The sequence below is a fragment of the Megascapheus bottae genome, chromosome 9 (genome assembly GCF_031878675.1).
Source record: "Megascapheus bottae isolate mThoBot1 chromosome 9, mThoBot2.hap1, whole genome shotgun sequence".
Taxonomy (NCBI): Eukaryota; Metazoa; Chordata; class Mammalia; order Rodentia; family Geomyidae; genus Megascapheus; species Megascapheus bottae.
Genome location: NC_143517.1, coordinates 61,930,699 through 61,953,756, shown reverse-complemented (window position 1 = coordinate 61,953,756; position 23,058 = coordinate 61,930,699). Strand labels below are relative to the sequence as shown.

The window sequence follows — 23,058 nt, the reverse complement described above, 5'->3', positions numbered from 1 at the left end:
CTCAACTCACTGGGAACAGGTCCTCTGTCCAAAGTGTTTATGATATAGTAGTAGGCAGTGTGGGTGACTAGGAGAAGGTGGCATAGTGACATAGCAGACCTGGGTTCAATTCCCTGTTCTGTGAAATCATGGAAGTAATTTAACTTCTCTGGACTATAGTCTCCTGAGCTACTCAATGGGGGAGAAAGCAGGTACTCTGCCACAGAATCCTATTGCAGGATTCCTGTGAGGACCAAATGAGATAAGGCAGGGTAATAATTTTATAAACCACAAACCAGCACCAAAGCATGTCATATCTGCAATTGTGACACTATGAAATTCAAAGGCCCCAGTGGCTCTTACAACTCAAGGGAATAAATGAGTAGAAGTGATGCAGACGTGGAAGTTTTTCCTCCTTTCAGGAAGCCTTGGGGAACTCCCCTGAGTCATCCAACCACTGGCCCCTGTGTCAGCACACAAATAGACCTTCCCATCCACCTTCAGGGCCCAGAGCTGGTTGCAAAGGCTCAGGCCCAGACTCACCGAGTTTCCTGTAGATGTAAGTAGCCTCTTCACGAAGCAGAAGCTGGCAGTGCTGGCCTTGCACGCTGTGTGTGCAGCTGTGGGTGTCAGCATAGAAAACACACCTTACAGCTTCAGGTCGGGTCTGCAGAGTGGTGACGAGGCAAGCCTGGTGGCGGGAACATTCTACAGAGAAGAAGAGGAAGTAAGGCCAGGGCCCATTCTTCCTTCTGCCCACATAAGCCATCCATCCATTGTATCTTTCTAGCAATCCTCCATTGACCTATGCACCCAGGCATGCCTCCATAAATGCATGCATCCATCTACCTACCTAACCATCCACATCTAGACCTGTACACAGATCCTCTCATCCACTTATCTGCCAGTCACTCATTTATTTGAGCCCCTACAATAAATTCTATACACTCTGTGCAGGTGTTGGTGAGGAGCCAAACTCTTGATTCAAACTCTTTTCCACACTAGTCTGGTTCATTGTTATTTAACCTATCAGTGTGTCCTTGTGTGTCCATGGCATATAAATGACTTCTCTGGGCTTCAGGATGGGCTGGTGCTAGTTGCAGCACATGGCTTCCTCTTTAGCTTCATTTCCATTATCCTCCTTTTTGGTTTGGTTTCTTTTTGTTCTGGTCCTAGGATTTGAACTCAGGACCTGGGTGCTATCTCTGAGCTTTTTATGCTCAAGGATTCAACTCTACTACTTGAGCCACAAGTCCACTTCTGGCTTTTTGGTAGTTAATTGGAGCCAAGAATCTCAAGAACTTTCCTGGCTGGGCTGGTTTTGAACTGTGATCTGGAGGTCTCAGCCTCCTGAGTAGCTAGTAGTATCAGGCACAAACCACTGTCACCTGGCAGCTGCCTCTTTTTTAATGCCTGCATAGTCTGCAACATACTGTGTTCCATCAGGTTTATGGCCTTGCAGATGCAAGCAAGGAACTGCATGAATATATTAGCTACATTATGCCTTTCAGTACTAAGAACAGCTCTGCAAATAGTGCACCTTGATTCCATGGGGTAGACTACGCATAGACAAACGACCAAGTGAGAGCATTGTCTGCAAATGCACAATCCAGAGCTGTGAAGCATACAACATTCAGCTCTGTACATAACAACCCAAGGTAAACCTGGGTTTGTGTACTGTGCCATCCAGACTTGTAGAGGAGAGTCTTGAAATACATAGACTCTCAGAGGTATTCAAGGCATTGGAGCTCTGTAAACGGTATCTGAACTCAGCTATTCTTGGGAGCTAATAGTCTTTGTAGCACCTTCAGATCTAGCTTTTACTGACTACCACCGATGATTAAAAACTTTCCAAAAGAATTTTGCATCTCTGGATAACCGTGCTTATTAGGAAATTCTTCCAGAGCTAGAGATATGGCTCAAACTTGCCTAAAACACCTGCCTAGAAAATATGAAGTTCTAAGTTTAAATTTCAATATTGCCCTAAAACAAACACAAGCAAACAGGAAGTTCTTCCCATTGCATTAAAACAAAACAAAACAAAAAAAAATCACCGCTTGAACTTTGAACCCACACCTGACTAGAACAAGTAACTTCCTCCCTTCCATGCTGGCCCATGGCTGTATAAGGCCAGTTGCCAAGTCACCTCTGCTACCTCACACTAACTCTGACCTTCCTCCATCCTTGTTCAAGGACACCAATTAGCTATCTGGCTTATTTCCTTGTAGACCTTTTCTGTAGACTACCAAATGAGGAGGCAAAGGGAAAACCTCCCACTGTCCCTCAGGTCTTCCCTCCACTTTTTGTTCCTTCCTGCTAAGCCCTCCATGCCACCCTGGAGTCTTCTGTCTGCTTCTGAGGCCCTCGTAGGGAGGACTCTCTTACCCCACAAGCAAAAGTCTCGGGCTGCAGAGAAGTTGCTAGTGGCAGTGGTGCTGATGTGAGCAATATCGAAGTCCTGGATGGAAGGATCCACAACCGCCACAGACAGGGGCAGGGACTGCCATGAGTCCAGCGTGCCTAGGAAAGGAAGGAGGATGTGGTCAAACCAATGTCCCCAAAGGCAGGCCCAGGGCCATCTTCCACGTAGTCTCTGTTCCTTGGCCCTAAGTCTTCATTCATCTCTCCATTCTACAACTATTTGTTAACACTGTGAGATAAGCTCTGTGCTCAAGCCTGGGGGTGAAAAGCTTAAAAAATAAAATAAGCAAGCAGAAGCACCAAGTGTCTGCTGAGCAGTAGAGACGGATAGTGGCATAGGAGAGGAATCAAGAAGAACCTGGTGATGCCATGGCATAATGATGCCAAAGCAGCCCTGCTAAGTGTGCCAGGGGGCTCTGTGCCCACTGTCCCTCGGAGCTTCTTCCTTTCCAAGCCCGCTGACCCCTGCAGGGAATCAGGGAACATGGAGGTACCACCCTGTAGAATGGTGCTCTCATTGTCTCAACGGTTGGAAAACTCATGGATCTCAACTGAGTGCTCCAGGAATTGCCCTTGCTTTAAGAACAGTGGCTCCTTCTCTAGAGATGGCTGTGTCCACAAACTAGTTATGGACAGACCCAGATCAGTTGCTGACCTCATCACTAGATGGCTCTGCAGACATCCTGGCTCTGTTCCCTGGGAGGACAGGAGGGTAGAGGGCTGGGAGACTGCTGGACTTGCTTGGAGGTTCTTCTCTACTAACCTTCCCTCATTCTGCTCCATACATCTGCCTACTCCCCAGAACTCTGCATATCGAGCCCATTTCAGTTTCTCTTCGACTCAGTCAGCATCCTTGAGAGCTTCACACTTACACAAGGACCAGGGACATTATATGAGTGTGCCAGGGCTGCAGGGTTCTGAAGCAGTAAGAGCAACAGTCTCTTCACAGTCTATGCCCTTCTTTCCTTCCTTCCTTTCTTCCCCCCCCCACAAAAGTTCATCCTTTTAATGAATATTTGTGACAATTTACCTTCCTTTCTTCCTCTCTTTTTTTCCAAAGACCACATAAGTTCATTATTTTAACACAAAATGGGAGAATTTACGTTATGACAATCTTAGGTGTAGAACTGCATCAGCTTTGAGCCCCACAATTCCCTACTTGTTGCATAGAATAGGGACTCTAATGCTACCACATAAACAAAAAGCCAAAGATACGAGCATTTACCAGGAGGAAGCTAGAAAATGTCCACCTCAGAGCACACAAGGACTCCTGGTTCTAAGTCTGAGGCCCTTCTGCCCCTCTGAGTCTCTGCCCTCAAGTGCCCTTTCCAGACTATTCCCCCTGGTGTGGTAGAGGCTTTTCTTTGATGGTCCCGAGCTCTTCACTATGTGGCTAGCTGGTAATTTCCGAGTTCAGCGAGTCTTTAGCATTAGCACTGTAGAGTAGAGGCGTCACTATGATTTCAGCGGTAAATAACCATAACTCCCCTCACCACGATGGCAGATCCAGCTTCACAGTGTAGCTGGACTCCACACACTGGTGGCTTAAACAGCAACTTTGACTTCTCCCAATTCTGGAGCTACAAGCTGGGAACCTAGGAAGGGAGCCAGTGTGTCTGGGCACGGGTCCTGTTCCAGGTTTGTAGATGCTTATTTCTCCCTACAACCCACATGGCGAAAAGCAGAGAGAGAAAGTGAGACCTTTCCTGACTCTCCTAGAAGGGCAAGGCCATCATGCAGTCTCCACTCTCCTGTCACCTTCCAGTGTCACCTCCTAGTTATTGGATGGTGATGGTGGTATCTCAATTGTTTCAACACAGGAATGGGGCAAAAATGCATGGCCACTTGTTGTGCTACTAATTTTTAAGAGTAAGAAAAAGAAAGACTTAGCCAGAGAAGCTGTCAACTAGTGAAATCGAGTTTTTCAGGGTTCAGAGTGCAAGCCCTTCCTACACCCTCAAAGCCACAGCTCCACCTTCAGACTCAGGACCTGGGTCTTGCCATGCTTGAACCCAGTTAATTGGGCTGCAAGCAGCTCTGGTCTCTCATTTTCTTAGGCAAATGTCACATGGTGCTATTTTTATAGTCAGGACAAGTGGCATTTTTGCCAGAGGATCCCACTGAGCTGTGTATTTTTAGTGAGAATACTGCAGTTTAGGAGAGAGGTGATGACAGGTTTCAGGACCCAAGTGACCAGTTAGCATTTTAAAATAGAACTTTGACCACGTTCCATGTTTAGGCTGCTGTCTGGTGGAAAGCAATATAATTGAAGAGTAAATTTCTTCTCCATGAGACATGAGAGCCAGTTCATCACTGTCACCACTGTCTCGGGGCCCGGAGTCAAATCGCTGGCATGCTTCCATCGGTTTTTGTTCTGGGCTACATGACTTCCATGGATAAGACTTTGCTGTTTGCACATACCAACATCCAAGGCGCCATACGCATCTCATGGCCATTCAAAGAACAAGGTCTTCACAGAGGAAAACGTGTGAAGCCTGGGAACTCCTGGTGGTAGTCCATGGGGAGATACTATTTTCCAGGAAATTCTGTTTCCTAGTTAGGATGACCCATGAGGTGGGTGTTGTCACCACCCATGTCTTACAGTCTGGAAAGCAGGTGATCACTTGCTCCTATTAGCTTAACCAGTATCAGCTTAGCCAGGGGATTTTGGTTGGCCAGCCTTGGCCCTGAAGGGGTAGGACCCAGAGTCAATTAGAGAGGACCACTCTCCAGCTGAGTGAGGTATGGTGCTCTAGGATCACCAAGTGGGAGGTATTCTCAACAGCAAGGTGATGGTTTATTGACTTTTCTTTCCTTTTTTTTTTGCCAGTCCTGGGCTTGAGCTCAGGGTCTGAGCACTGTCCTTGGGCTTTCTCAAGGCTAGAGCTCTACCACTTGAACCACAGCACTATTTCTGCCTTTTTTCTACATATGTGGTACCAAGGAATGGAATCCAGGTCTTTGTGCATGCTAGGCAAGCACTCTACTACTAGATCAAACTCCTGGCCCTCTTTTCCCCAAATTTGTTCCCCAAATTTTGCTTATAGTTTATAATACCATTGTTATTTATTAAAATATAATTTCTGGGAATTTAAAAAATATTCTATAAAATACTTAATATTACAAATGAAATTGCTTTGATGCGGGTACCACTTAAGTTTCATTCATCTCTTTGAAAATTCTAGATCTACTTTCACATTTTTAAACCTAGTCATTTTATACCTAGTTGTAACATCTGGTGAATACTCTTTTCATGTCATTTTGCTTTGTAAAATACATGGCTATTTATGGTTTGGGATGAAATTTAAAACTATTTGGTCATCTTTCAAGAACATTCCTTTGGGTTATCACCTGGAAAGGTCTCAAAGTTAAACGTTAGTTTGTTTTGGAATTTTAATTTGATATTGAATGTTTGATGTTATTGAAATTAGCATGGGCCAGTCACTTGTGGTTCATGCCTATAATCCTAGCTACTCAGCAGGCTAAGATCTGAAGATTGCGGTTCAAAGCTAGTCCAGGCAGGAAAGCCTGTGATACTCTTATCTCCAATTAGCCATCAGAAAGCCAGAAGTGGACCTGTGGCTCAAAGTATTAGAGTACCAGCCTTGAGCAAAAATAACTCAGTGGTGGTAGCACCTAGGCCCCGAGTTCAAAGCCTATGACTGACAAAGAAGTAGCATGGATGTCTTTCTATTATATATCCTAAATGGTTATTATTGGGGTAGGGGGAAGTTATTTGTGTGTGAGTTTATATTTCTGAATAGGACACCTCAAGGAATTTACCAAAATGGCAGTACAAAGCCACAAGTGAAACCAGAGCTCTTTGCATAAAGGCACAGAGGAAGTTCCTTGTTAGAAAAACAATACCTTAACCCATCAGTTGTTCCCTAGGGCTTTGAAGCCTAAGTGACGGAAGATCCTGAAAACACAGGTACCGTTTGGTACAAGTAGAAGGGATGGTTTTCAGTATGAAATCATGGGTTGTCTACAGTCCCTAATGAAGGATCCATAATTTCTGTCCACCTGGCAATTTTGTTCTCTATCTTGTATAGACTAGATTCCTAGGAAAATCCAATAGTTTTCAGTTCGTCCAATCACAGATCTGAGTGACAGTCATCTCCTGTCCTGGTTACCATGGCATCATCTGTCACCATGATGGCCTCTACTTCTCAGTGCCCCTCTTGTTTCTCCTTTTCTCTGCTTCTCCGTTCAATACAGTGCTTCTTCGGGATCTGCCTTTGCCCTTGCTCTACCTTCTGCACATTCTCCAGGTAGCACTCATGGTCTCACAACTTCAAATCCCTATAGGGTGCCGCTGGGGACCAAGAATACCCAGACTGGACTTTGCTCAGGCTTCATATCCTATGCTCAGTGCTCAGTGCCTCCGGACAGATAGCCCCAGGCATCCAAACCGGCGCAGAGAAAGTGGAACTCAGTGTTGCTTCCACATTCATGGCATGCAAATACCACCTGCCACCAGGCTTCCCAAATCGGACCCCTCAGTGTGGTCTCAAGCAGTGCAAGTGCACTCAGTGCATCTAGAAAATGACAAAGGACAAGTCTAAGTGTCAGATTTGCCACTATAAGTGAATTCTCTTTCTGGGGTGAACACAGCCCATCTTCTACCAGCTGCCTCTCGCTAACTCTCCAGTCTCATCTCTAGACAGGCTGCCTCCGACCATCCCAAATCCCACTTGATGACAGATCCGAGTCTGCCAAGATGTAGAACGTTTTCCCCCTAAGTGAGGATGTCACGCTTTACCCACAAACTGAAATCAGCTTCTTCACAGGACTAACGCACATCATTTCCAGATCTGCCGCAGACATCTTACCTACTCTAAGTCTCTTGGAGGCTTCTGCCCCCACTTAGATAGTTCCTTTTCTGACACGACCCCAACGTCTGCCGCTCCATGAATGCACTGCCTTGAAATCAACTTGCTCATCTTGTCATTAAATCACAAGTTCCTTGATATCAAAACCTCTGCTTCAGCTTTCATTAATTCTCAAAGACCCACCATAAGAGCATACAAAAATATATTAACAACAGAAGCAGAAATACTGTTGTAGCTGGTATTCATTAACTGCTTACTGTGTGCTAGGCAAGAGTAACTATATCACTATATCATTATCTATAAATACATCCGAATTAATTAACAAATTTCTAATTAAGCATTGGAGCCATAATTCTTTTTCCCCATCTCTATAAATATTAATGCAATTAGCCAGGCTAAAGTCATGGACTCATAACTTTAATCCTAAATGAGAACTTGAGGATGGTGGTTCAAGGCCAATCCAGAAAGAAAAGTTCACTAGACTCCGTTTCCAAAATAACCAGTAAAAAGCAGGGCTGGACGTATGGGTCAAGTAATAGATGGCCAGTGTAGCAAAAATGAGGCCATGTGTCCCAATCCCATTACTGCCTGGAAACAGATTAATAAAAGTATTATTTGCCTACCACAAGACGTAAGTAATTCCTGAATTAATAAATTATTAATAAAATTAAATAATCACATAGAACGCACACAAAGGACTGCCGATTTCACAGTGTCCTACTTTTTATCTGGTATGTTTCAGCTCAGAAAACCCTCTCATTTATACTGTAAGAACTAACGACTACATCAACCCACATACTGATTACTGCAGTACTATTCTCAGGATAGAGAGCTGGGGTTCAAAGGAGTTCTGAGTTCTGGGGAGTGTGACTAGGGAGGCTGACATTTGGTCCACACCATCCTTTCCCAGTTCCCACTCTGCCCAACTGCCTCATTCTTGCGGGAGATGGATTCAGCTAATGTGGGAAGCCATTCTGTAACGGCACATCCAGGACGGAAGTTTCCAGAGACATCTGCAGTGGTCTACATCTGCTGAGTTATGAACTTTGTGGGCTGCTGCACAATCATTTATCCTGCTAACTTCAAATGCAGCTCTGCGGAAATTTATAACTAAGAGAAAAACCTCACTTGGATCTCTAACCATTGAGGTCCTTATGAAACATTATGAAGTGCATGGCAGCCGAATGTGCTAGTAGATGTACAAGATCTCCTCTGTCTAATTTCTCTCTAAGAAGTTTGATTTCAATTGAATGTACTACACAGCATTCTCTCGCCTCTCCTAGGCTACCTGAACGTAGAAAGCACTGGGACTCCTCTTTCTTGGAGGCCATCTGGGTAGCCAGGCAGAAAAATAGAGGACTCAAATACATGCATGCAATCAATGTGGGCTGCAGCCAGTGCATCTTGGGAAACTTACTCATACACAGCTGGCCGGGACTCAGATGGTCAGATCCTGGCTACCCTGTGCAATCCACGTTACAAACCTCTATAGCCACAGTGATTGCAAGAGCAGCTTTTTCTTGTTGTCAATGGCTGTGCTGGGCACAGGGCTAAACATTTCATCTACATCTCTGCTGATGGATGGTAACTAAGGATGGTCAATTTCACATGTGTACTTCATCTACATCTCTGTTGATCTATGGGGGACAGAATGGACATCCTGTTTAGTAGTTCTCCTAAATGTTTGTCAACTATTCTGAGTTTCTAACAGTAGAAGTGCAATCCCTGGTTTGCTTACTTGTTAAATCATGAATACTCCTGAGAAAACAGAGTGAGTCACCTGGTTAATTCCATTTGATTTGACAAATGGTTCAGGCTTGATCCTAGGGAATGGAATAATAAACCAAGTCCATCTTCTACATGATGGTGATCTTGGGTCAAGCTAACTTGCAGAGGGAAGAAAGAACCTCCTTTTCCATCCTCATGCTCAGCCTTGCATCAGCCATTATGGATGGCTGGCTCAGGGGTGGAAGCAAAGAGTCAGGAGGCTGGTGATAGATGGAGGCCATTTTGATGGGGGTCACTTCTGATCAAATGACTGTGGATCGATTCTCCACTAAAAAGCCAACTGAAAGATTTCATTGGCATATATAGTCCTCGCTTGCATTGTTCTTAGGTTCAATTAAGCAACTTCTTGATGGAATGAGTACAAACCTGGAGCTGTTTGGGAAAGAAGCACCTATGAAAAAATCCTCTCTTCCCAGCCTCTGAGACTAACAGCTGAAGGTATCATCACGGGGCAAACATTTATCAAGAACCATCGGGTCCATTACGTACAGTTGCACAAAATGCTTGATGTTCAACAGCAGCCAGTATCTGTGAAAGGGATCCCAACTGGACCAGAGATCCAGTTCTTTGAGGTATGCATCATCTCTACATGGGAGGCAACTGTGACCCAAAAAGAGCCTAGAACTAGGCCAAGGAGAAATGAAGAAATGACTCATAGCCAAGCTGCCTAACATGATACCATATGTGGCCCTCCTCCTCTTCCTTCTCCTCCTCTTCTCCCTCTTCCTCCTTTTCCTCCTCCTCCTCCCCTTCTCCTTCTCCTCCTCCTCCTCCTTCTCTTCTTCTCCTTCTCCTTCTCCTTCTTCTTCCTCTTCTACATCTTCGTCTTCATCTTTGTCTTCTCTTTCTTTCCTTTATTTTTGTCATTTTGAGATAAAGCTTTCTATGTAGCCCAGGCTGGCCTTGAATACAAGTTCCTCATGCCTTAGTCACCCCCCCCAGTGCTAGAATCACAACCATGTGCTATCATGTTTAATTACTGCACATATTTCATAAAAATCCATAACCACCACCATTCATTTATATTTTCATTCTTTTATTTCTCTTTTCAACAATCACTGAATTACTATTAGCTTTGATCCAGGGAGAATACTGGCCTAGATCCAGGTAGAATTCTGCATCTACAAACTTGAAAGCAACTATCTATCAATGAAATATTATTACCATCTACCGTACCCAAGACATTTTACCAAGTGTGAAGAATGCAACCATGGATTACAAACTATCCTGCCTCTGGGAGCAGAGAATCTAACAAACAGGAGTGGGCAGGCTGCCATTCAGTAGTTCCTAAACATCAGCTCCCTCAGGAGCCTTGGCTTAGAGAGGGGAGCAAGTCAGCTAAGTCCCTTCTGGAGAGATACCTTCAATAGATAAAGACATAGTGTAAGGGGCAGCAAATCAACTGAGGACTTCTGTGGAACAGGTGTCCAGAAGTCCCTTTGAAGGGATGACCGGACTCAGAACAGAGAAGGAATCACGTCGCCTTTCTCTATCTGCTGCCATAATCCCAGAAGCTGATGCCTTACGCTGAGTAAATGATGATTGAATAAATGAGTGGGTGAAAAAAGCAGAAAAGTAGCAGAAGCAGAGAAAGCCATAACTGATCCTGCTGGATCTTCTTTCTAGCTCCCTCTGTACCTGTGATGGGCAGAGACCCCGTAGGCTAGGACCAGCTCCCTTATCCTTAGACCCAGCTCTTCATCCAGGTCTCTGGAAGGCAGAGCAGGAGTCCAGGGACATCCAGATGTGTGACTGGGCCAGACCTGCCCAGCACAGCAATTCTAGTATGTGGCTGACAGAGGCCTTGGCTTCATGCTGCTCTGGGAGTGGCAGTAGCTGCTCTGAGCCCTGCAGCTGTTACCTTGGCACTTTTCTCAGCACTGTCACCCATGACAGGAAATGTGCTGTGCCAGTCAGCCCTGCCTGCTTTGCTGGCCTGACATGGCATCAATCCCCTGACTGTGTTCTCATAAAAAAGCCACAAAGTGGATGCTGTGTGTGCATGCACGTAGGCACACAGGCTCTACATATATGGACCTTACATTTTTGGAGTCGGTGTCTGCCCACTCTGGCCTTTGAGTGAAAAAATTAAGACTAGCGTTATGGTACTATAAGCTAAGCAGATGAGAGTGCATCTTGCTGAGCCCACAGGCAGTCTCCCTCTGGGGCCATCAAGGCTTCCTCTGCGATGGCATCACAACTTCATAGTCTCCTCAACCCAGGCCCCACCCTCTTCCTTCTCCTTCTCATTTCCAGCTAAGAGAAAATCAGCCTACATATCAATCTCCCTTCCAGGGTGGATTCCTGGGGACAGTCACCTCACCAATGGGGAGAATCTGAGCCTGGATTCAAAATGAGTTTGAGTTGCAGCTCTATTATTAGAACTAGTTGGGTGGCATTGACAACACTCCCCAACCTCAGTTTCCAAATCTGCAAGACAGTCACAGTTACACACACTTCGCCATTAGGAAGTAAACAATGTAAAGTACTGACCATGGCATAGAGAAGGAACATCACTCTGTCAGATCCTATGGAACAGCCCAAGTTTGGAAGGAAATAAGCCAGCTTTAAACGTGACAAATCAAAGAACTGGAAGATCCAAGTATGATTTAGAAACATGGATTCCACAATGAGAAAAGGTAATGGGCAATGTTAGAAGTAGTGGCCTCTGGCATGAGAATGGAAGTTGGCAAGAGGTGAGATAGGGAATTTGTTTTATATATAAACCATAAATGTTTGGGGATGTTTCTACTGTTTTGACTCAGACATGCTTTATCTGTTGTCCCTGTCATTCACCATATGTGGATAATGTCACTTACCTCACGGTATAGCAGGCATTTGATATAGATTGCCCAGGAAAGAATATACACAAATCAACTATAATATCTACAGATTTAGCTATTCGATTACATGAGGATAACAGATGATAGATAGCATGACTTGAGGATAGTTTTATATTTTCAGCCACAGCCTTGGTATTTACTTCCTCCTACACTGTGAGCTATGTTCAGCGAGGGCCACAAGGACACATGTTTGACATCCTATCACAAGTCTTCTTAGTCTGTTTCCAGACAGAGGGAAGGAGAAGAAGGGCTGGTGCAGGAGACCTGTGCCAGCCTGCAGCCCTTCATCTCATTCCATGCCAGCCCAGGCCCTCCCACCATGCCTGCTAGCTCACAGTTGCTTAGAGCACTTACATACAGCAAGCTCAGCCTCAGCTGGGGTCCTGTGCGCATGTCTGGAGCTCTGTCCTTCACTGTCACCCTCAGTGGGCCCTGGAATTGGGAGCCCAGCTGTTTTGCACTAAGCAGCGATTCTCTTTCAGTTCCATATGGAATGGGCCAGTCTCACTAAGACTGGGGAAGTAGAAGCATCCATTATATGGATGTATAGGAAGAAGTGGGGGCAATATTACACTGGTTGAATGACCTATCTGAGGGCATTGCGCCATTTCTGTGGGTTAGTTCCTTCATCAGAAGAGTGGGCACACACTGCCTGCACGTCTCCTTCCCATACTACGCCTAATGGAGCACAGAGCTGGGATCCATGAATATCATAGTGTTGTATGAGCTAAGCCCCGGAACAAAAGCATAGCTTTGGAGGAGGAGGAGGAGGAGGTGAAAGAGGAGAAAGCAGCTGCTCTTTCCTGCGAGGATGACTATAGGGCCAACTTACCCTTCTCAGTGAGTAGTGGCAGCGCAACCGAAGGGCAGAAGCTGGGAACATCACTGGAAGCAACTGAAACAAAGGAAAAGCAGCCTTTTACCCTGCGCCTCCCTCAAACCCTGAAATGGGAGCAGAGATGAACGATGATGACATGGGGACGCTGGGCTCTGAAGCAGGCAGGCTGTAATAACCTGCCAGCCAGGATAGACCGGATGATGCTGAAATTAACAAATGTCCTCAGATCTCAAGTCACTTAAACACCTTAATTCAGAGGGGCTGGAGCTTGGCTCTATGTCCTCCTCCCTGAGGACTTAGGGAGGAAACTGCAATCCCCTGCCCCAGGCTTTAGCCATCACCACAGAGGGGAGAACGCTTCCCACAGAGTGGAATCACATGACAAACACATAGGTCTGTCATCATCTCCTCCTGATTCTGCAAGCCTGGCCTTGCCTAGAGCTCAGTTTCCACATCCACACAGTAGTTTCCAGGATTACATACAGCATTATGATGTCTGACATTTGGCTCTAGGTCCAGAATAAAAGCTCAACAATGGCTAGGAGATACCTAAACTTTGAAGAAAGATGGGTCTGGATTTGAACTTAATATGACATGAAGAAGTAGTATAGTGTGACAATTATCTAATTTCTACCCTCAATCTTGGCATTGCTAAGATGAAGATGGTATAAGAATTAAATGAACACCAGGACATGATAAGTTTTACAGGACTCTAGACACACAGTGAAATCAGGACTGCCCTGCTGTATCCTTGCCGGGGCCTACTGGCAGCAAATTGGGGTTCCTGAAATAGGGGGCAGGGACTGGAAAAAATAGAAGAGAGACAAACACATCTGGTCCGGGAGGTCTGCAGCCCAGGTAAAAACTGCCGCCTCGTTTATTCTCAACTCCAGGCTTATATCCCTTCTTGAAACCAGGGAACTTCCAGCTGTTACATTCATATGTTAAATCTCAGGTCATTTAAACAGAATAAGGCCAGAAAACAATAAGACAATAAAGCCATTGTCTGATGCAAATCAAGGTACAGTTTGATTCCACTCTGGCTCCCAACATATCCTAAGCGAATTTCCCCTCTCTTCTCAGTTTCCTTCTCTTTGTCTATAGAAAAGGGGCTTTATAGTACTACCTTAGGCTTGTGAGGCATACAGGAGTTGGTATTACAATGTTTAAACACAGTTAGCACTAAGTAAATGCTGCCCATTACGCTTTTATAATATTGCTCTCACACAATGCCATACTCAGGCATCCATGAAGAGCCTCTGGGTTGTGCCTTTGCCTCCTGGACAGTGGGAGACTCAGCTGTATCCTTTGTTTCGTGAACATATCTAGGCTCTAAAGGATTAGGTCACAACTGCTGATATACTGGTTTCTGTAGAATCAGTTTATGTGCTGGGATTTTCTAACATCTACTGGTGCAGCTTCATCTGCTAGAGAAAAGAGAATCCAGGGTGCTACAAATGTGTGCTGAACCCAACTTCAAAAGATGCTTTGACTTAAAAGATTGTTATATGCTGGACAACATGGCCTGCTGAGGGAGTTGTCCAGTGTATTTATTTGGTCTCTTTAAATAAAATTCCTTTACTTGGCCAACTCTATAGGAGGAGAAGTACCTCAGAGTCTTAATACTTCTCTACTCCTTGCTGATGAAGAGAAAAGCATTTGTCCTGTTCATACGGGGAGCCGCTATGCGGTGACTACTATGCTGACATGGGGCATAGAACTACTCACACTAGAATGCCATGGTTGTTTCCTATCCAGGGACATGGCTGGAAGGGGAGAGAGTCCTCTTTAGACTGTGAGTATCTGGTGGACATCCAAGTCTCATCCACACTCAGCCATATGCCATAGTAATTTCGAATCACAATGAACTGGGTCTGAAACCAAACTCTGTCCTTAACCAGCTGTGCAACCTTAAGCCAGGATTTCAATCTGTTTCAAGCCTGTTTCATGCCAAGGCCATGAGGGCAAGGTTCTTGGCATCTAGTCATAAAGTAAGAGCCCCACAAACAGGGATTAACACTCAAGCAGTTGGCGGTGACCCAGCTAACACTAAAGCAGCTGGAAAAACAAAAGCCCACCTAAATTTTCATTCTCTACCCTTTGATTTCTGGTCAAAGCTCCTCAGTCCCCAGTCTGATCCCACAGAGTAGGTTCTGGAAATGTGAGTGGTCTGGGCAAGCAGATGAAAGGAAGCAGAGCAGCTGGACAAGGAACACCTTGAGTTCTTCAAGATGTTGTAACACTCTGATCTGATTTTTATTCCACTTCTAGGAGTGACTGCTTAAACTTTTTTCTATCCAACTCTCCCGTAAGTCCTATGAAGATGGAGCATGACATTGTCCAGACTGAAGGGGTAAGGAGGTCAGAGGACAGGCAGACAAGGATTCGCTGGGTTTAACTACTGGTTTGAGGTTGCCTGGATACCCACATCTGGCCTTGAATGACTCTCAGGACTGAAACTGTAGTCCCACCTTCTCTCCTCCCTGGCCTGTGAGGTAAAGACAGGAGGCTATTATATACAAAACATCCTTCCTAAATAGAAACCCCCAAAGACCATTTCATTATATAACTCCAGTGGCTTTCCTAAAATGACCTAAGATGTTAAAGAAAAGAAAAGGCCAACAGAGTGAATTTAGATCAAGCCACAAGATGCTGAGGCACCTGGCCTAGACAATCTTGCCTTGAAGTCGAGGAACATGAGATCAGGTTCCTGAGCTAAGTCAAGGACCAGAACTGGACTAGAGCCCAAGCTGGACTTTTGGTTCCAATGTCGCTCTAGATAGAGGCCAAACCACAAAGGAATTGATTTACTAGTGAGTCATCACTTTCTTCAGTTGAGTTGGGAGGAAATCAGCCCGACAGAGTGGTTGGACATTTTAACATGCACTTGCCTAAAGATCAGGGTAAAATAGTTTAGGGGAAAATGAGGCATAGGAAACAGGGACCAAAAATCCGGAGATATTTATCATTGTATTAATAAATGCTGTGTTTAAAATAACACAAACTCTACTTGTTAAAGCTTCACACTGCCTCCCTAAGCTGCAACATTTAGTGAATTATTAAAAAGAGAGATAATTTAATCACTGGAAGAAAACATTTGGTAAAATGACTCCTTTGATCACAAACATTTCACAAAGGATGGACATCTGCCTTGGAAGGGCCATCTGGCAAAAATCCATCCTTTGTTTGAAAGGATGTGTGAGGACAACAGTGACCCAGATCCAGAAAGCCAATCAGACTCCATATTGACAGACCCACTGGTAATGTGACAAGGTATAACACAAAGAAATCCAGAAAAAAAGTAGAAACACTATACTGAGGCAGATTTAAGGCACATCAGCCTTTTAACTCTCCTAAGATGGCAGCCTCTGACTCTGACTCTTCCTGAGATGAGGATTTCACCTCTTGGCATCTGGGATTCCTTTGTGACCTTGCTGCTAGGCTACAGGCAGATGTCCAGTCTTACCTAGTGTGCATGTGGTTGTGCATTGGTTACCACAAACACACAGAAGGTAAGAGGCAATGAGACTCATGACTGTTGATGTCTCAGTATTCTGAAAGTCTACAGTAGACAGCAACATTTAGGAGATGCAACTGTTTCTCTGTGTGACTTTAATTATATTGCTTCACAGCTCAAGGGGCATTCCTTCCTTCCCTGATTGATTAAGATGGCACTCTGGGAAGGTGCCAGAATACATACATACCTTTGTACCTTAAGTACACCTGCCTTCAGGCCTCCCCTGAGCCTTGGTGCTGATATCCTAACCGGATGTACATTGCCAATACACCTAGAGCACTCCTCTTCTTCCCTGAGATTACCACATGCTATCCTGATTAATGAAGAAGGTGGAAAGACCCCAGGAACCTGGCTGAGTGGACCCATGATGATTTTTCTGGCCTAACAATAAGAACTTAACTATACTTCAGGGAACCTGTCCTCCCCAGTTTATCTAGATATGTTGGGACTATAAATCAAGTTTCTCCCACCCCATCTCTGATAGTGCATGGTCTCATAATCCATGTCAGGCCACACCTTTTCCCTTGAACACTGTAATGAGCTCATATGGAACACACCAGTGATGTCTGGCACACTGAAGAAGTTGGCTATTTTTTCATGCTAAGTAACCCAGGGGAGGCCATCCAGATCTATCTTTACTTAAACCAGTGAAATTGGTCATCTTTCCTTTGAGTCAATGAGCAGATCCCTTTTGCATTTCTTGTTTGCTCCTGTGAAATAAAATACGGCTTCTCTGGCTGGCATCCAATGTAGGCGGAAAAATCTACATCCCAAATCAAAGCTGGTGTCCTAATGCAAGACAGAGAAGCACAGTCCACTAAGATGCCTGTGTAGCTGTTAGGAGCAGGTGCTTACCAGGCTTCTGATACCATCCGAAGGGATAGGTGCGGGCCTCAATGTCCAGGGACCCACAGTCCAGAATTCTCCAGGCTGCCCCATTTTCCTCACTGCATGTCTGGATCCCCAGGCTGTTCAGAGTTAGGCACGTCACTTCTCCCCCTAGAGAAAGACACAGCCAAGACTAAGAAGGTGAGCCTCATAGGCAAAGGGAATTCCGCAAACTGATTCACAGACACGTGAGGTTCAACACTGCATTCCAGGTAGGATCTCAGCCCCAGAGGGAGACTTGGCTCAGGGAATGCAAGCACCCGATACCAACTGAGCATCTGTCTGCCACATACTGAAGCAAAGCTTTGCTTGGGCTGTTTGCCCTACATCACTTGGTACCTCTGATAATGGTAAGATGTGAGTTCTTATTCAATTTCCTGTCAGAAAGTAATGTTGAGAGAGGTTATAAATGATCTCTTCTGAGCTTTACCACTGATAATTGACTGAACCAAGTGTTAAACACAGATCATGTAGAGTTGCATTCAAAGTTCATGCCACCAGAGCCGGGAGGTTAGCCTAGTGGTAGAGTGCTTGCCTAGCATGCATAAAGACCTGGGTTCAATTCCTCGGTACCACACACATAGAACAAGCCGGAAATGGTGCTCTGGCTCAAGTGGCAGAGTGCTAGCCTTAAGGAAAAAGCTCAAGGACAGTGCTCAGGCCCTGAGTTCAAGCCCCAGGACTGGCAAAGAAAAAAAAGACTCATGCCACTTGGCCAGAGCCTGAAAGATGAACAGCAAAGAGCAAAGAGCTAAGGAAAGCACTGGAGGGCTATGGGATCAGCAGGTCATGGACCTGGAGCTCTATTCCAGTTGCATGTGAGTGAGCCATGAGCCTCCCTAAGTCCTCCCCTCCCCTTCTCCTTGAGGAGAGGCTGACGACGACGAGACAGATCACAGACGGGAGTGTGTTTTCTAGACTGTAAGTGCTATATCTAGGAAAGAGGATATGGCTGCCATGATTACCTTTCGACTGGGAAACGTTTAGGAAGCCAAAGCCAGCACAGCATGGGTCTGCATCACACAGCCGTTCACATTCAAAGAACCTGGGGTCAGAAGAGAAAGAGAGGGTGTGAGGGATTCTCCTCAGCCCAGGGTCTCCTGGGGGAGAAGAGGCTCTGAACTTTGGTCACTCTGCTAGACATCTAGGATTATAGGTGTAAGCCATTAGCACTTAGCCTTTAGCCAAGAATTTGAGATATAGTTACCTCCTTATTACCTTTTAGATCCATTAGCTTCAGGCTATATTTTTACTGTGCTACAGCGTTTCTCCTATTACCTCTTATGGAACCACTTTTTCTGTGGAGGCCATTGAGTCTTCATAATAAATACTTTTAAGGTCTAGCTCTGGTCATGAATTTCCCCAGTTAATCACTCTTCCCTGAATCAGACTAAACAAGCTATCCCTTACCCAACCTAAGCACCAAAGTTAGGCTGATTCCAGGTCTTTCATTTCCATTTTGACTATCAACATGGTCAAGTCCAGCAAAAATTTCAAGACAAAACATCCTATATCAGATTTTAGGACAAAGGTCACTTACCCATTGGAAATGGGTTTCTCAAACATGGGTATTTTGTTTCTAATAGAAATACCCCTCAGCCTTTGGAATGGCAGACGAGTGTAAAAGCTCTTCACTCTCTCCTTCAGTAAAACTATACAGAAGAAGAAAGAAATAATAGTGTTTATTTAGAGAGAAATGTATAATTCCTGTGAAAATAAGAAGATGTAGTAAAATCCAAACTAACAGTTCCCATGACAGATGGTATATTAAATTCACATATTTACTCTCATCTCCAACCCCAAATCTCACTAAAATAGCAGTCAAGGGATTTTTATAAAGAGAAGAACCCAGGAGGATAAAGAAAGTGAGTGAGAGAGGGGACTGAGTGACACAATTTCAGGAGCTGGAAAGCATACTAAAGAATAAAACATGGCTCCATAGACACAAACACACAGACTACTTTTCAGGGTAAAGAACAAAGAATAAAGTTTATAAGCCTCTGCATTCTCCGAGAGTTCAAGTGTGGTAGCACCAGGGGTGAAGGTTGCCTAAAACACAGGGAGGACCTAAGACCATTCTCTTTCAGCAGGATGGCCTCAGTGGTGCTTCCCATCACTGACGAATGCTTTCCTGACAGAAAGATAGGAGTAGATAAAAGAAAGCATCTCCTGGGTACTCCAAGGAAGAGGAAGGAACAAGTACCCAGTTAGATAGGGGCCCTAAGACTCATCTACCTTGCAGCCTTCTTTGGTTCATGACTCACAAGCAGCCAGGTGAATGTGCCTGGCTAGGAACTGCAATTTCCTCTGGAGGAAGAACCAGAACTCCAGAGGGTAGCCAATGAGATTAGCAAAAAGAAGACATGCAGACAGCAAGCTCCCTTAAACAGAGCTTCTCAGTTTTCCTGTGGCCTTCCTTTACATAAGAATGGGAATCTAAAGGCTGCCAGACCTTAAGTACCTCAGCAGGAAAGATGGGAAAGAAATGAAAGGAAATGCCTAAATGTGGTATCTTTGGTGTCCTTGAAGAGAAATATCAATTCTGATGGTGTGCAGATTCCCTGAGGTTCCCTGTGTCATGTGGAGAGCTAGTGGGCCTGTGATTCAGCTGTGGCTCTCTGGGGTGAGGTCAGAATAGGCCCGTCTCCAAGATCATCCCATGTGGTTCCAAGTGGCATCACATGCCTAAAAAGAGCATATTGTTGTTGTTTTTAAAAACTCAAATTCATCTTGGTGTTTATGACACCATGGAGCAGTCAATGCATTAGAAATTCAGTTCATAAGAAAGAAGGAACAGACAAGACCCCAAAACGTTCATACTACATACATATAGTCATGTGATTTTTGACAAAGGAGCCAAAATATATGTTGGAGAAAGACAGTCTCTTCTACAAATGGTGTTGAGAAAACTGAGTATCTACACGTACTATCCTGAAACTGGATTCTTTTCCCTCACCCTGCATTAACATCAATGTAAAATGTATCAAAGACCCAAGTATAAGATCTGAAATCTAGAAACTGCTAGAGTATGGGAAATATTAGAACTTATTCCATATGCAAGACCTTGCTGAATATAACTCCCAGGGGCTCAGAAAATGGCAGAGAGGATCATGAACTGAACTAAAGGGAAGATTAAACTGAACTAAAAAAGTTTCTGCACAGCAAAGGAAGTAGTCACTAAGCTGAAAAGACAGTTCATGGAATGGGAGAATGTCTTCATCAGCTACACATCTGACTAAAGACTAACCAGAATATATAAGTAGCTAAACTATTAACCCCTCCAAGATTGAAGAATTCATTTGATAAATGGGCAAATGAACTGAGCAGATAATTTTCAAAGGAAGTACAAATTGCCAAAGTCTCTGGCTATAACAAAAATCACATTAAAATGGCAGCGAGAACCACCCCACTCCAGGGAGAATGCTTAGTATTGAGAATACAAGCAACCACAATGATGGCAAATAGGTAGGTAGAGAAGAATCAGAATATATCATGTGGGGGACTATAAACTTGTACATACACTATGGAAATCAATATGGCAATACCACAAAGCAGCAGAAAAAAAAGCCCTATTAGAACAACATAAGATCCAGGAATAACACTATTAAGCATTTATCCACAGGGATAAGTTAGATTTATCAGAGGTGCTTTCACATTCATGTTTGTTCCAGCATTATTCAAAATAGCCAAGTTATAAGCACAGATGTCCTACAAGTGATGAAAAGATAGGAAAATGTGGAGGATTTACAAAATGTAATCTTATTTGGCTATAAAGAGGAATGAGATGAGGCCATTTGTGAAGAAACTGATGCACTGTCATAGTGAAATAAACCGGACTTTGAGAGACAAGTGCCAGGTATTTTTCTTTTTATGTAGATGTTAGATATAAAATATCAATATATATGTAAGCATATGTCTGTATATATTATACATGTGGCTATGTATATATTATATATGATATCTGTATCATGTATATATGCAATATAAATGCATGTGTATCTATAGATCCACACATGTATGTATGATTAATCTGACCTGACTAAAGTATAGTATATGCATGTGTGTGATACCATGAAGAAACACCCTTGAGCAAGCACATGCATTTAAGAATTCAAACATGTCTTGTCTGTAGTATAGCCATTATTGGGAGGGGAGCAGATACAAGAGGAGGTACATATAGATTAAATATTTTACATATGTGTGAAATGGAACAAGGTAACTTGATGAACTAACTGCAGGAGAAGAGAGAGGGAAAGAAGAATCCTAAAGAAATGATTATGATCAAGAAGCATTGTATATATACATAAATGAGCTTGTTAAAACGAAATCTCCATGCCGGGTGCTGGTGGTTCACAGCTGTAATCCTAGCTAATCAGGAAGCTGAGATCCAAATTCTGTGCTTCAAAGCCAGCCCAGGCAGGAAACTCTGTGAGACTCTTGTCTCCAATTCATCACTAGAATACTGAAAGTGGAGCTGTGGCTCAGAGTGGTAGAGCACTTGCCCTGAATGAAAAAGTTCAAGGATAGCATTTATGCACTGAGTGCAAGCCCTGTAACCTACACAAAAACAAATAAGAATGAAAAAATAAAATGAAATCCCCCTGTAAAACTAATTGAAGTCAATAGAAGCAGAAGCTTTGTGTAGATCACCTTTCTTCCGGAACAGAACATCTGGCTGCTGGCGCAGTATCAGGCTGCAGCCACTGGTGTTGGACTCCAAGAGCTCATCACACACCTGGGCCTCTGGATAGAGAGAGCAGGAAAAGTGCAAGGGACCACTCTCTGTTATCTCTGCCAGCTGGCAGAAAGTGGACTCCTGGATGCATCCTATAAGCAAGAGAAAAGTTGGTATTTAGTCTTTTGCAATTATTCATTAAGTAGTGGGGTCCTCTAAGTAAAATGTCTGGTAGGGACCCTTCTTAGGCTAGAGGCCCAGGATAATAGTACTTGTCCTGTTTGGAAGGCTCCGAATACTGCAATTCTGCTGTCTAGGGAGGAAGGGGCTCTATGGTCCTGAAAAACACAGCCAAAGTGGAGTGAGGCAAAAATCTTAAACTTGGTGATACCCTGGACTGCACAGACTGATTCCCAATTTACCATCTACAACAGTCTTTGGGGATGAAACTGGTGAGTGCTTGAAGACAAGAAAGAAACACTACTGATTCTGTCTTGTTTTGAACTTAAAAAATAAAGTAGAAAGCCTAAAAAAGAAATTCAACAATGGGAGGAAGGAAGGAAGGAAGGAAGGAAGGAAGGAAGGAAGGAAGGAACCCACTTTGAGAGAAAAGTAGAAAATAAAATGACACAAAAAATCCCTGATTGTCTTTCTTTGAATAGTGTAGCATCCTTTAAATCATGCCACTGAGCTTCGTGTTTCTTGTGCCTCAGAAGCTATTAAGTAAAAAAGTTTATGGTGACCCAAAGTCTGAGGGAATGAAAGAATGAAATCTAATGGCACTTACGGGAAAGGCACCACAGGTTTGCCTGCTGAGCTGAAAATAGATGTTTGAAGAGCCAGTACTGTTGGCTGGGCAGGGATAGGCTTTCACTGATAGTGATCTGGGTGGTGTCCACAGGCGAGAAAAGATCTGCCAGCAAACCTGAAAAAAGGAGGGAGTCAACTTCCTTCATCTTCATCTCTGCAGAAAATATAAAACAGGGAGTAGGAGACAGAGACAGAAGCATTCCAGGTAAAGTGAGAGCAGAGCCAGTTTCGAACCAATAAAGCCATGAGCCTAACCAGGAGGGGTTCTTTAAAAGATTCCAACGTGCCTAAAAGTTAAACATGTTGGTTTAGAAGAAACCCGAGAAGCTGGCTGGTGGTCTTTTCCTCTGTAACAACCACAGAAGCCTTTTATCAAAGGAGCTGTGGAGTCAGGTCCACCTCACTGTAAGTTTGGACCAACGATGCTCCTTTGACTGTTGAAGCCAACTAGAAGTCCAAGCCCTAGG

General features: G+C 44.2%; 1 protein-coding gene across 1 annotated transcript in view; it reads right to left on the bottom strand.

The window, feature by feature from the left end:
* Positions 1–23,058, bottom strand: part of Tg (thyroglobulin) — a 165,754-nt gene that overhangs the window by 85,863 nt on the left and 56,833 nt on the right. The window contains exons 30-37 of the mRNA XM_090339436.1: positions 22,569–22,706; positions 21,757–21,933; positions 18,647–18,758; positions 18,072–18,151; positions 17,074–17,217; positions 12,696–12,758; positions 2,365–2,499; positions 523–687 (exon numbers count right to left, since the gene is read on the bottom strand). Of these exons, the coding sequence (XP_090195562.1) occupies positions 523–687; positions 2,365–2,499; positions 12,696–12,758; positions 17,074–17,217; positions 18,072–18,151; positions 18,647–18,758; positions 21,757–21,933; positions 22,569–22,706 (1,014 nt within the window). The remainder of the gene's footprint in view (positions 1–522; positions 688–2,364; positions 2,500–12,695; positions 12,759–17,073; positions 17,218–18,071; positions 18,152–18,646; positions 18,759–21,756; positions 21,934–22,568; positions 22,707–23,058) is intronic.